We start from the raw sequence: 15024 nt of genomic DNA on the forward strand, positions 1-15024 counted from the left end.
TGTGTAATGACACATCCACTCCCAGTCTTTATTCAAGCCTAATGTAATGGTGTACAGTTTGCAAATTAATTCCAATTCAGCAGTCTCTCGTTGGAGTCTGTTTTTGAAGGTTTTTTTGTTGAAAAATTGCGACTTTTAGGTCTGGAATCGAGTGACCAGAGAGGTTGAAGTGTTCTTCGACTGGTTTTTGAATGTTATAATTCTTGACGTCTGATTTGTGTCCATTTATTCTTTTATGTACAGACTGCCCGGTTTGGCCAATGTACATGGCAGAGGGGCATTGCTGGCACATGTTGGCATATATCACATTGGTAGATGTGCAGGTGAACGAGCCTCTGATAGTGTGGCTGATGTGATTAGGTCGTATAATGGTGTCCCCTGAATAGATATGTGGACAGAGTTGGCAACAGGCTTTGTTGCAAGGATAGGTTCCTTGGTTACTGTTTTTGTTGTGTGGTTGCTGGTGAGTATTTGCGTCAGGTTTGGGGGCTGTATGTAAGCAAGGACTGGCCTATCTCCCAAGATCTGCGAGAGTGATAGGTCATCCTTCAAAATAGGCTGTAGATGAATTTTTGAATTTAAATGTTCAAGTTTTTTTAAAATCAGGTTTGTTTTTGTTAAAATTGTTTTTAACTAAAATAGTTAAATAAAATATTTTAAAAAAATTAAATCAACTGTCAGCCACGTCAACATGAGAAACTTAAAATATTGGCTTCTGCAGCTAACTCCGTCATCTTCACCTTCATTTCCTGTTTGTTCATAATCTGGAAAAGAAAAACAAGGTTTTCTGCTTTTTCAGGTCCCAAACGATTTCTCAGATTTGGAGTGAATTAGTCCAAAGGAAGAAAATTTTCTTTCTACACCGGCAGAAGAAGCTACTGCTGTTAAAAGTGAAATTATCACTTCAGCAGTCTCTGAATCCAGTTCACTGGTGTGACTTTCTTTAAAACATCATCAGCAAACATATATTTCTTGAATGGTTCACCCTTAGCTCTGAAGTTTATTATACTTGGCATTATGGAGGGATGGTTGCTGGATGTCCATGTCATAGCCAACTACTCTTTTTCAGCAGTTAAGGTTTGACCCTGGTACCCAGTACTGAGAATATTTGCAAGAAAATGAGCTGGAGATCGTGCTTGTCCCATTCGCTTTTTAATTCTCGTAATTTAACTCTGTCATTGCATATTTCTCTTTTTAAGATCTCACTTAGTTCCTTCCAAATTTCAACAGCGTCAGCAATAAAATATTTCCCTGCATTTTGTTGAAGGCTACAGAAATAGGCTTCAGGGTATTCAGCATATGTTCAACATTTCTCTTAAGCCCAATGTTGAGAACTTTGGCTGTGACAGTGCCATCTATTTTTTCACAATTTTTTTCACAAACTGTCATCACATTAGACCAGATCTTGATATAGTGCTCAAAACAGTCCACTACTGAGTTCCATCGCACGTCTTATGGGAGAGTTAGCTTGGTTCCTCCCACTTTTTTCAGAGCAGCTGCTGCAAAGTGGTTGTTACAGAAGTATTTTGCAATTTCAACAGCATTAGCCTTTATTTCTGGAACAGTGAAGTCTTTGGCTAGGAGGTGCATCAGATGAGCACTGCAACTGTGTGTTATTAGCTTGGGACTCTCTTCTAGATAATTTCTTCTCATGTTGGGTACATTTGTAGCATTATCTGTGACCAAGCTGCATACTAGACATTTGAACTTTTTTTAAGTTTGTTATAGCTTTTACTGCTGCTACTTATAAGTATTCTGCTGTGTGTACATTTCCCGATGTATCAATTGTTTCTGTAAGGAAAACATTCCCTTCTTCTGTTGTCACACAAGCACATACAACAGGATCAGTGTGGGCATTGCTCCACCCATCAAGACTCAGGTTAACAATTTCACCCTCTAGACCTTTTGCACACTGCTCAATTTCTTTCATACACTATATCCAGCAATTTGCCTGCAACATCTGCTCTGTTGGGTGTACTGTATCCTGGTTTTAATGACTGACCCATGTTAATGAAGTGTGGGTTCTCAATCATAAAGAAAGGAGAGTTTGTTACATAAACAAACTGGGCAATTTTTTCATCAATTGCCTCTTTTTGTAATCTGCTGGTTCTTATCACAAATTTATGTATAGTTGTTTCTGGGTGACGGAAATTTTTTTTTCTTTTTGCTACTGTGGCTATGTGACATACGTGATGAGACTGAAACATTATCGTTGGCAGATAACTCTGAAACTATAAAAAGAAAAGGAGTACTTGTGGCACCTTGGAGACTAACAAATTTATTTGAGCATGAGCTTTCGTGAGCTACAGCTTACTTTATCGGATGCATTCAGTGATGAAGTGAGCTGTAGCTCACGAAAGCTTATGCTCAAATTTGTTAGTCTCTAAGGTGCCACAAGTACTCCTTTTCTTTTTGCGAATACAGACTAACACGGCTGCTACTCTGAAATCTGAAACTATAGAAAATCATGGTGATCTTGAAGGTGGATAGTCTTCAGAATCCTGTATGTTGAGGATGGATTCTCCTAAACAAAATAAATCAATGCAGTTATTTAATTATTATTACCATACTGCTCATTTAGTATTACTCATTGCATTCACTGGCACTCAGTTCTATTTTAAAGGTGAAATTGTAAAAGGAAGATCTGCCTATTTCAGCTATTTATTTTTTATCACAACTGCGTCTAAAATGATAGAGCCATAGAGTAACAATTATATTTTTTGCTCAAACATGAGAATTCAAGAATAGTCCAGAAGAAAGACAGGCAGTTCTTAAGAAAGAAGTATGAAATAAAAAAGTTTACCAACCTGAAGATCGTGCATGTTCAGATATGTTCCTTTCATTGTCTTCAACGCAGCTTCCTCCTGAGAAGAAACACTTCTCATGATGTTGTTTCATTCGGGCAACCAGGCCTTGCATTTCTTTGTTGCACTGTTTGCATTTTGCATGCATGCCTGTCTTACCCAGAGGTAGAGGAATTTCATTAAAATATTCCCAAACTGGGTCTCTTTTATGGCCTACTGCCATTATAGTTTTCCCTTCTAGTGAGAGAATGGTATGGTAGATCTCAGATCAATGAAGGCTACACTCAGAAAGACCTCAAGACTTCTGGAATATGCTGCTCAAACAGTTTCACTTTTTTGCTACTGCCTGTCCCTCCCTTCTCACATTTATCTCCAGACTTCTCCTCGTCCTGATCTATTCCACCCCCAACAATCTTATATTCATTGAACTTTTTGAAACTTTGCACTTTTAGAGAGAGGTAAGGGATTGACTCTGTGTACACAAATTTGCAGAGGGACAATAGGGTTGAGGTCTGTTATTTCTCACCTCTATATTATTTATTTAAAACATTTTTGCTTTAACAAGCATGTTATCTCTGGAGACACAAATCCACAGTTTGAGAACTGCAAAACTAAGCATCTCTGGTGGTATCTTCTAGACTGAGCACTGAGTCCCATTGGGTAGATAGATTAACCTAAATAATCTATACAGAAGCCCCTGGAACCCAATAAGATCCATGAACTATTGGAACTGATTTACAAAACTTTTCTTAAACGTTACATGACTATATTGTCTCATCCTATAGAATTAGAATTTATAATCCCTATTCCATGATGAGATATCTTTTGAGCTATAATGTATCTTTATCTTTAGGTTTTTTCCTCAAAAAGCATTTTATCAAAAAAATCTGATTTTTTTGATTTTTTTTAAATCAGTGATTTTTATCCACCCTGCTCAGCAGTGTCTCCTCCATGCTGCCTGACAACAGTTCGAAAATGGCACTGACAAAATTAATGGATGCCAGCAGAGGAATATGGGGAGTTTGTTAATTTGAAACATCCCCCACACATCCAAATTTCCTGCGTTTTCCAGTAGGCATCCACCTACTGAAAAATCATCCTACTGAAGAGGCATCCACAACAAGAAAAATCACAAAACATGGATTTTTGTGGTGGAACAGTGCACCATGGGATATCTACCCAGAATACTGAGCAAATAGTGCAGAGCTGTGTGGATATAAAGAATAACAGATAGAGGTACCTTAGGCTGGCATGACAAACTGGTGTGGATGCACTTCAGTTTGATGTAGTTAAATTGCTGCACTCACAGCGAACAAACTAATGCGATGTAACATCCCTGTGTCGACAGGGCCCTAATGTGTTCACTTCAGAATTTGTAATGTGCTGAGGATGCAATAGTTATGAATGCAATATAAATGCCCAGAGAGCTTCTGCAACATTACTGTGTTCCTCTCATAAAATCATGCTGATTGACTTTAAGAGCAATACCACACTTGGATATTTTAAGGGTTAGATCAGTTATTCCAACTTGGACTGAATTTACACCTAAAGAGTTTGTGTCTCTGCCTATGCATTTGAGATTTTGTAACAGTCAGCTTTAAGACCAGTTTCTGCCTGCTGGCTAATCATTTCCTCAGAGCACATAACTTTGTTAGGAGTATTGAAAACCGTTTCCACCTAAATCCCTATTTTATTTCACTGTGATTAGGACAGTCTTGTTTTTTCCCCTCCCCTCTATATATACTGTTTTAGGATTTTGTACTGCTACCTGTTATGTAGAAGGCATTCAGATACTTACATAAAATAGACTGACAATAGCAAAATCCATAGAGAACTTCTTGGAGACACTTGCTCTACTATCTTTTCTGGTTATAGAAAGCTCTGCTTGGGTTAGTGCTGTTTTGATTGGGGGGAAACGGAAAGAGAAGGAGAGAAGTGGGTTAGTTTTGAAAGTTATTCTAGTTATGATGGAAAAACTATGTCAAAGGGGAAGGTTTTGTAGTATTTCACGAAAGTAGTCAGGTTAAATTTCTCTGATTTCCTCTGGAAATATTCTTATACTTTGCTTTGTCCTTAGTGCTCTCATGCTTTGTGATCTGCATTGTCCCAGAGGAGCACGATTTTCTTAGCATTGGATGAAATATGAAATATGGTCTTTAATGCAGCTGATACCTGATCTATTAGTTAGTATGAAGATTAAGACAATGACCTTAAACTCGCTATGGAAGTGGACGCACACCCAGCTGAGGGACTAGAGCACAGGCTTGATGTGCTCATGGAGGAGGCGGGCAGCTGCATTTTGTTCCTGCTGGAGCCTTTCCGTTGATTTCACTTGTAGTTTGAGATCAATAAATAAACTAAGATCTAAGATTTTGCTCATCCCCCTCATCTGAATACCATTCAGACATTTAAAATACAGTGAGCCTGCTATCCTCATAATTAGTACACGCACATTGGATCACACTGTTTGTGAGTTACTTGGGCAGGCGGAGTTTCCTATCCCATCTAGAAATGCATTACCTTATGATTGCCACTTTCTGTGGTGGGTATTCAATGTCAATGGTGCTGTATAAATAGTACTGATAATGGGCTGTAGTAAATGCGGGGCCTTGGTCAGAATATTTGTTATCTGTAAATCAAATGAAAATTCCTCAAAGATAATTTCTTCCAAGTAAATGTGCATGTCAGTGTGACACAAAATCTCAGTTAATGTGTGTGAATTCATTTTAAAATAAAGCTTCTTCACTAAGAAAGAGCAGACCAACAAAACTACAGTGATTGATTTATTGGGGCGGGGGGAAGTTTTGAGGATTTTGTTGGTAGAGCACTTATGGCAAAGCTAATTATTTGAGTGAGTTTTAAGTTTTATAGGTAGAAACAAGGGGTTGTTCAATAACAATTTCAATTAATATTTAAAACATGAGGGGAAAATATGGTTCATATTTGCCATTAGTGATTGGGGTCTAGAAATTAGATCATATGAGTGACAGTGTGGCATGTCAGAATACAGTGGGACGAATGCTTTCATTAATAGTTTTTGTAATACTGAACTTTTTCTAAAACTCTGCCTAGCTTCAGAAATTGCTTACTATGGACCCAATAAAGAGAATTACCTCAGAACAGGCTATGCAGGATCCTTATTTCTTAGAAGATCCACTTCCCACATCTGAGTAAGTGGTCGGTTTATTAATCCATTAGCATGTTCAGATATTTTTTTATGTATGCACTTTGTTTACTGCTTACTATGAATATATACCTATGTGTGTGAATAATGAATTAAATACCTTCTGTCTGACAAGTAAAGAAAAAACTATAATAACTAAAATGCCATTTGAGGTTTTAAAATTAAGTAGCGTTCCTATTAATCTCTTGCTTTATGAAACTTTGATCCTGTTAGTCACAGCACTAATCCTGTTATTCACTGACAGGGTGATTATGCATACTACAGATCTTTGTGGACAACTGCTAAGTGCCTGCAGGTCCAGTTCTCTGTTCTAGAATGCCAGATGACATTTAGTAATTAGTTTACATTTTTCCATCTTATCCTTTGTTGTAAATTCAGTAGATGGGAGGTGGGGGGATGGGGGAGAAATAGTACTGTGTCTCTGTACTTTCATACTTCACAGCTTAAATCCATTTTCCGTGGACACACTTTCTTTTCAACTGCACAGGGAGATTTCTAAACATAAGAGAGCCTACCAACAAAAAGGGTGAACAGTCTATGATAAAGCATCCTAAGATGGCCAGCCAGTGTTTGAGTGGCCTTGTTTTAGAAAGGCCAGTAGCATATGCTGCGTATCATTCCTTTTTTCATTATTAAGGGAAGAATTTATAAAATGTGTTATGTATATTTATAACAGTTAATTAAAATGAAATTAATTCAGCTCAGCTTAGTGAAATATTTATAACGGCTCCTGACCTGTCTTTAATATTCTAATGCTGTCATGCAAGTGGTTTGGTTTTGCAGAAACTGCTCTTGGGTCAATATTCTTTTCCCTCCACCTTAAATTAGCAGCATTTTAATACAAAGTGAATAGCATGTTTGCAGGTACAGAGGCTAGTTATAAATAAAGGTATATCCATATGATTACGAGTGGAGAAATCTTAGCTTGGGTTAGCAGTAACAAATTCATTCATGTATGTCCATGAGTCTAAGGTGAGAGACCACATACCTCCAAATGCTTCCATATCATGTCACAGTTAATTTTTTTTTATTTGGTAATGGTGTTTTTAACTTCTTGACCACAATTATTGACTACTTAATGTAGTTCAACATTTTATGAATTTCTTTATACCTGGATGAAGGGAACTACATTGTGCACTTATAGAGGAATTGACTCTGGTATCTAACAGGACTCTTCCATCTCTCCAACTCCAGTCTGGTCACCACATTATCCAGAAACATTGACAAATTGGGAGTTGGGAAGAGAACAGAAATGACCAAAAAGTTAAAACAAATACATGTGAATACCTAGGCTAAGTAAATGATGTTATTAAGAAGGGGTAAACTTCTTGACAGTAAGATATATTAGGCTCTGGCTCAGGAAATTTAAAACTAGACCGGACGAAATACTAGATCTTGATCTACGACTAACCTCTCTGATTCTAGGCAGATATACCAAGTCTGCTAACTTGTTTTTGCAGTGTTTTTGCAGGTTGTCAGATCCCCTACCCAAAACGAGAATTTTTAACAGAAGAAGAACCTGATGATAAAGGAGACAAAGTAAGTATTAAAATACAGTATCGTCTTGTCTCCTTGAGCTTTACCTTGGTATTTCACATTTGCTGCTCTTGTACTGCTTCTGAGTTGAAATTTTTCTTTTTGTTTAACCAATTGAGAAGAACCAGCAGCAGCAGCAGGGCAATAACCATACTAATGGAACTGGTCATCCAGGGAACCAAGACAACAGTCATACACAGGGACCCCCATTGAAAAAAGTGAGAGTTGTTCCTCCTACCACTACCTCAGGTGGACTTATTATGACCTCAGACTATCAGGTATTTAAACTTCAATTTTCCATATATTATATATTTGGCTCTTGTGTATTGTAACTTAGAAGAAACTACTTACAGTGCAACTCTACTCTAAAAACTATTCTGAATAATGGCATGGTGGGGTTCCGTATTTATTATATCTCAGCTTCTTTCAGATCAAGTGCGCTCAGTTAAAAAAATAAGAATTTTTTTTTCTAACTCTCAATCCTGCAACTTCAACTTCTGAGGCAAGTCAAGTTGGGAGTGGCAAGGAAACAATAACTTTTAGTGATTATTATTTATTAGTATTACCGTAGTACCTAGAAGCCCTAGTCACAGAGCAGGACCTCATTGTGGTAGGCGCGGTGCAAACAAGAGACAACAGATGGATACACACAGATCAGGGAGTATAAGAAAATAATGAGACAATATTGGTCAGTATGATATAGGGAGTCGTCTCAGGACAAGAGCAGCCTAACTCTTGTCAAGCTGGAAAAGAAGAGTTTCAAGGAGGGTTTGAAGAAGGATAATATAGGGCAGCATGGGAGAAAGTATGAAGGTGCTTGTTTGAAAATTTAACAAGTGGGCCAGGGAGGCAGGAGCTGACATCTCAATAGTGAACAACAGATGATAGCTAGGGTGGGATGAGCAGTGAAGAGCCTTGAATGTAAAGAAAAGCAGTTTGTTTTGTGATAGAGAAGAGGGAGCCAGTGGAAGGATGCAAAGGGGGTGGGATGATGTGGTCAAAGTGATAGGCTAGGAAAATGATTTGAAGCAGCATTCTGAATGGATATGGCTTGGGCAAAGTTGCATTTGCCAGAGAAAAGGACATTGCAGTAGTTGAGATGCGAGATGAGAGCCTAGAAGTGAGTTTTAGCTGTGTGGATGGACTAAACAAGGTCATACCTTAGAGCAGCTATGCAGAAAAATTGGCTAGATTTAGACCTAGGTGAGGACCTAGAGAGAGGTCTTAGTCAAAGCTGGTGCCCTGATTATGGGCCTGAGTCATAGGCAGGATGGGGTGGTCCACAGTGATTGACAAGCAAGGTAACAGGCAGGCTTGCAGGGGAAGATTAAGAGCTCTGTTTTAGCCATGTTGAGATGAGCCGAAGCCTAGCAACAGACAGATTTTAATTTGGACAAAAGTAGACTTTTCTGAAGTAGAGAGGTACATCTGTGAGTGATCAGCGTAGAGATGGTGGTTGTATTTGTGTTTGTGGATGAGATTACCCAGAGATAAGACATAGAGGGAGAAGAGAAAGGGACCAAGGTGAGAGCCTTTGGAGCAGTGGAACAGTTTCTACAGAAAGTTGGAGGGAAGATGTAGAGGATTTTACACAGGACATTCTGAAGGAGCGATTAGAGAAGTAGGAGAGGACAGAGTCATGGATGCCAAGTGAAGACAAGATTTCAAGAAGAAGAGCATGCTCAACAGTGTCACAGGTGGCTGACCAGAATGGAGTACTGATTTTGAACTTTGCCTAGAGAATAGGTCATTAGAGACTTTGAGAGTAGTTTTAGTGGACCGCAAGTGGCAGAAGCTGGATTGGAAGAGGTCTAAGATGGAATAGGTGGAGAGGAACTCCAGACAGTGATTGTATACAGGGAGATGGGTGGTTAGTTGGAGAGGCCAGTGGGGTCAATGATGGGTTTTTCAAAATGAGGAAATAAAGCATGTTTATATTGTGAAAGATATAACACTTGAGGAAAGTGAGAGGTTAGATCCTCTGTCTCTGTAAGATAGCTGCTGTCAGTTTTCTTGCCATACCCTGTTTACTACTTCATAGTAGAATGAAAGTCCAATAACTTTGAAATAATCAGCTTTTAAAACTGGTTCTTGGGATCATTGACTAGATGCTCTCAGGTAGCCCAGTGGTATGTCCCAGATTCTCATAAAGTGTATAGTTTTCCCCCTGGCTCTGCACACATAAAGGTATAAGAACCTAACAATGTAAAGGCAGATCATTTTGCAGAAGCTGAATGTCATGAGCTCCATAGCCAAATGACCCCAAATTTTCTTCACTAATTCTACCCCAGGTCTTCAGCTAGTGTATCAATTTTCAGGTCCATTTCACTATGCATGTGGGTTTTAGAGCACTTTGAATAATCAGTTCTAAACAGAAAGTTCTGTTCAACCTTAACCACTGTGCAGCAGGGCTGCCTCAGAATGTAACTATAATATTCTATCCCTCAGTGGAGTGTGCATTCACAAAATATTTTCCAACACGAGGGTTGATCCCTCTTAAACCTGCAGGCAGCTAAGTCAGTTGCTATCCAGAGATCGTTTTGGCATCATTTCTGCCGGCATCTCTGAAGAAAGCAGATGCCGCAGAACCTCTTGTCTCTCTCCCATGCTGACTGACGTAGCTAAGGAAAAGAGGTGTAGAGGGCTTGTGTGTTGGGGCAGGGTAGCTCCACTTGCTTGCACTATTCACCCCACTTCATAGTGGCAGCTGACCTGAGAGCATGGGAATTAGAGCAAACCCACGCTACCTCTCCTGTGAGCATGGATTGAAGTCTACAAGCTGGGAAGCCAAGGGGCTCCGAATCACCCTCAGTGTACCCAGGGATTGCTTAGGGAGTCCACCTATCACCCTCATCTAGGTTGAGGCAAGCTGTGCTCCTTCCTCAGCTTTCTCACTCCACTGACATCCGTCCCAAGCTTACTGCCTGACAGGGCAGTGTTTTTCAGCAAGGGCCATATAGGGGGATTTTTGCTTGGAGTAGTGGTAACTGCCCCTTCACTGTCTCAGCAGCTCTTGCAAGTGCTTTGGCTCCTCTTGACTGCTCACCTTTATGCCATGCCTTTGAAAGGCATATTGTTTGACTTTCAAAAATTCAGTCTATTTTCCCCAGAATTTGAGGAAGGCAAGGATGATATTGCACTCATGAGTTTACATATAGTAAATAAGGCAGATGGAAGGAACTGACAAAAGCACTGAGGCCAAAGCAATTAAATGCCACTACTGATGGACACACATCTCTCTGAGTCTCCCCCTAAGATTCTTCAACCCAAGGAGGCAGGAGAAAATTTTAAAATACACCATTGTTTTGACCGAACACCTGTCCGTTGGTTCTCTCATACTGTTACATCTGAGCCCAGTGAGGGAAATAACTATCTCTTGAGGAGGTTTACTAAGACATCCCCTCAGCAGTTAAATCCTTCGTTTAATCTCTCTGAAGCAAGCTGGCCTGTAAATTCTCCCCCTACACAACCTTTTGTTTCATGCATAAAAGCAATTAGGTAAGGATTTTTACAGGTATATAGACTTCCGTGTCCCTTGGTTTCAGACGTGTCAACTTACACATTTAATGTGACAACACTGAAATGAATTGGAGCAGTCCTGTCCCTGGAGGATGTAACAAGCTTTTGTCTTATGAGGAGAGGGTTAATGGTGTTTGGAGGTAGAGCAGGCTGGGTTGTTTGAAATTTTTACTTTTGTTTTTAAAAGTCACTTGTTGCTCTACATGATGTGAACATGCTGAGTCATCTTGTAATTGGTCACATAAAATAAATAAGCAACATTTTTCAGTAGTCATATTGTGAAAGCCTATCTATTAACTGTATTATAAATAAAGCATTCATGGCCAATTTTAAACTTCAAAGTTTTTTTCAGTTTCCTGCATACTTGGGGCACATTTTGCCAAAAAGTACACCCAGAGATTTTTGCACTGTTAAATGTATCCTATATTTATTATACAGAACTGGATCATGTGATGGCTGATCTGTTACTCTGACACTTCTCATTAAGTGAGTAGTGTGTCTCTCAAGAGTGAAGGTAAATGTCATAACAGCTCAGCCATCATGAGCTATGATGTACAGCAATGCTAATTTATTCCTGCTGGCTGAAAGTACTGTTATAACCATTTCTTTTCCTATCCACACCACACACTTAGAGAGTGAATCAGTCCCTTAAATGCACGTGTGGAGAGTATCCACCTACCTTGCTTTATAAAGGGCATCCCTTTATTTTTATTTTCCCAGTATGTAGCCATCTCAACACATTTACTGAATCTAACTTAACTTCTGATCTAAATGAAGACTCATGAAAAGCAGGAGTTTAAGTGCTTAAACTAAAGAAATAAATCCCACATCAATTACAGCCTTTTAAACTGTAACAATTAAACAAATACATCTTTTTATTTATTTTTGTATCCCCCATTTGGTCCTCGGCAGGTTATACGGGTACAAGATTTTTGGCTTGTTTTTGAGCTCTTTGGGGCAGGGACTATCTCTTCTTGACTGTCTAGAAAACACCTACCTTATAGTGAATGCTCCAGTAAACCAAAATTAATCTCATATGCAAAGGTCTCCCAGATAAACTTCCTTGAATTATAATTGATATTAAATACACAACAAACCTCCCAAATATGTGCTCTTGGAGGGGAAAGAAAATCCCAGTGGAGAGCACCTAGGATATTTTTGGCTGTCAGTTTTTTTTTTTTTTTTTTAACACACTGATGTACCACAGTGGTGAGCATAAGATGTCTGGATAGTTGAATAGACATTGGTGACATGACAGATATGAATGGTTTAGAATGGGTAACAAACAGCATTACTTGTTACTAGCTCTCAATCAAATATTCCTGGTGCTCGTATCCTTAGTTACTGCAATCAAAATAAGTAGAACACTGTAAATACAAGTGATTGATATAACTGTGCTGTAGTACGTGTTAATTATTGCCACACACAGCACAGAGACCTCAAAAAATGAATGGGCATTTTATTTGTATTATAAATGCATCCACTGTAGGGATCAATTCTCTTCTCCTTCATTGTTTCCAGCGTTCCAATCCCCATGCTGCATATCCCAACCCTGGACCAAGCACATCGCAGCCACAGAGCAGCATGGGATATTCAACTACCTCCCAGCAGCCTCCACAGTACTCACATCAGACGCACCGGTACTGAGCTGCACCTGAATAATGTCAGTGCACTGTTGCTAATGCTGTAGGACTGGCCATGCAGCTGTCTGCCTGGAACCTGGCTTGGGCCACAAGAATGTACTGTACAACCACACCTTCAAAATGTCTGATAGCCAAGTTCCACCACTTTTCACAGAATGGAGTAGTGGCTCCCAAATTGTACCTGTTTTGGGGTTAGACTTGAAAAGAAAGTGCTAGCACAGTTTGTGTTGTGGATATGCTACTTCCATAGTTTACTTGACATGGTTCAGACTGACCAATGCATTTTTTTCAGTGACAGTCAGTAGCAGTTGAAGCTGTGAAATGTGCTAGGGGCAAGCATTTTTTTTATTGTATGTGGTGAATTCTCTTGATGTAACAACATTATCTGACCAATAGTACACAAAATCCTTTAACTGGTACTTGAAGCATACAGTATATGTTAACATGGCAAAAAAGCAAAATAACCGTGACTCTAATTGAGATAATTTTGATATACATTTATTTTTAGTGACTTTTGTGCGTTGGTTCATTTTCCACATTGATCAATGTTTTATGACCAACAAAATTGCTACAATAAGATTTTTTAATAAATGAGAACATTTGCATTTTTCCAGCAGATTATAAGCCTCCCAAAGATTAATTTCCAACATATAAATTTGTTTTTGTTTTTAAATCTATGACTTGACTGGTATTAAAGCTGCTATTCGATAGTAAAATAAGTTTGTTGTCATTGATATAAACATGTTTGGTTCAGCAAGCAAACTGAAATGATTGTCATAGACAGTGTTTTATTTTTCCTATTCGTGTTGCTGATTTGTGAGCATGCTTTGGGATTACAAAAGCATGCATTATGTTTCCTAAAAAGGTGCGGCATCCATTCAGATATTTCGTCATGATTTTTGAGAGATGGATTGGTGTAGTGGATTTTAAATTTTGTTCAGTTAATTAATTATTTTTTAAATATTTTCGCACGTTATTAGGGATGCCCTTATTACAGCAAAGGATGAGGTGTTAGGAGAGCCTTAGAATTTGAGGAAAAACTATAACATACAATGTACTGTATCAAACTATTTTACATGAATGACGCAAGTATTCTGAATAAAAAACTGAACATTGTTAAAAACAAGGTGTTATGTAATAAATTTATTTTTCATAAATCTGCATATGAACTTTGCTTGTATTCCTTGTTATCAACAGACATGAAATACTTTAGTACACTAACATCCATGTAGGCACTGTCTGAATAAATCAGTTCAGTTTCTTAGTTCAACAGTAATTTCTATAGCAAGTAGAGAGGTTTCTCTTAACTGTTGCATCTCATCCATTTAAGTATTACAAGAACTACTATAATCCTCTTACTGATTACCCTTTTATAACCGTGTGCAGATAATCAGCTATGCTGTACTGAGTTACAAAATATTAATTACATTTTATCCATGATGCAACTGGTCCTACACAGAATTTAGAGATACTAGTATCCATAAAACCACATCTGAGGTTTTCCTTATTCATTTGTCATGTTGGTATCTAATCCCACAATGCTATCTCATGGGGCCAGCATCCCCCTCTGCTTACACCACCTTTTTCTACTAGTGAAAGTGTTCAGTATTATTCCAGTGTGATGATGCCATTATATTACATGAAGGCTTATTCATTGAGATGCCTATGGTAATGCAGAGGAAAGTTTAAATCACAGGTAAGGTGAGGAGTGGACCAAGTATCAAATTGGAATAAAGGATATGAGTAAACAAGAGAAAATCAATGTGTTCAAAATATTTAATATGTTTGGATGTTAATGTTGATTTTTCAGTAAGTCTTGGTGCTCTGGGGAAGTTCCAGAAGACTGGAAGAAAGCTAATATTGTGCCAATATTTTAAAACGGTAAACAGAATGACCCAGGTAATTATAGGTTTGACAGTCTGACTTTGATCCTAGACAAGATAATGGATTGGTTGATATGGGACTTGATTAATAAAAAAAAAAAAAATAAAGGAAGGTAATGTAATTTATTCTAGTCAACATGAGTTTAGGGAAATAGATCCTGTCAAACTAACATTTTTTTTTTCTTTTTGATGAGATTACAAGTTTGGTTGATGAAAGTAACAGTGTTGATATAATATACTTAGACTTCTGTAAGGTGTTTGACTTGGTACCTTGAGACACTTTCATTAAAAAACTAAAATGATATCAACCTGGCACGCATCAAATGGATTAAAAGCTGGCTAACTAATAGATCTCAAAATGTAGCTGTAAATGGGGAAAAATCGAAAGGGTGTGGTTTCTAGTGGGATCCTGCAGGGATTTGTTCTTGGCCTTCTGCTAGTCAACATTTTATGAA

General features: G+C 38.3%; 1 protein-coding gene across 3 annotated transcripts in view; it reads left to right on the forward strand.

Annotated features, from left to right (window-relative positions):
• CDK8 (cyclin dependent kinase 8) overlaps positions 1–13791 on the forward strand; it is a 185249-nt gene extending 171458 nt beyond the window's left edge. The window contains exons 10-13 of one of the 3 annotated variants that reach the window (XM_074958682.1): positions 5877–5974; positions 7449–7527; positions 7644–7802; positions 12565–13791. In XM_074958682.1, coding sequence (XP_074814783.1) covers positions 5877–5974; positions 7449–7527; positions 7644–7802; positions 12565–12690 — 462 coding nt within the window. In that variant the 3' untranslated portion in view covers positions 12691–13791. The remainder of the gene's footprint in view (positions 1–5876; positions 5975–7448; positions 7528–7643; positions 7803–12564) is intronic. The other 2 variants (XM_074958691.1, XM_074958701.1) reach the window with 2 other exon arrangements.
• The last annotated feature ends 1233 nt before the right edge of the window (positions 13792–15024 follow it).

Source organism: Natator depressus, chromosome 1 (assembly GCF_965152275.1).
Source record: "Natator depressus isolate rNatDep1 chromosome 1, rNatDep2.hap1, whole genome shotgun sequence".
Classification (NCBI taxonomy): domain Eukaryota; kingdom Metazoa; phylum Chordata; order Testudines; family Cheloniidae; genus Natator; species Natator depressus.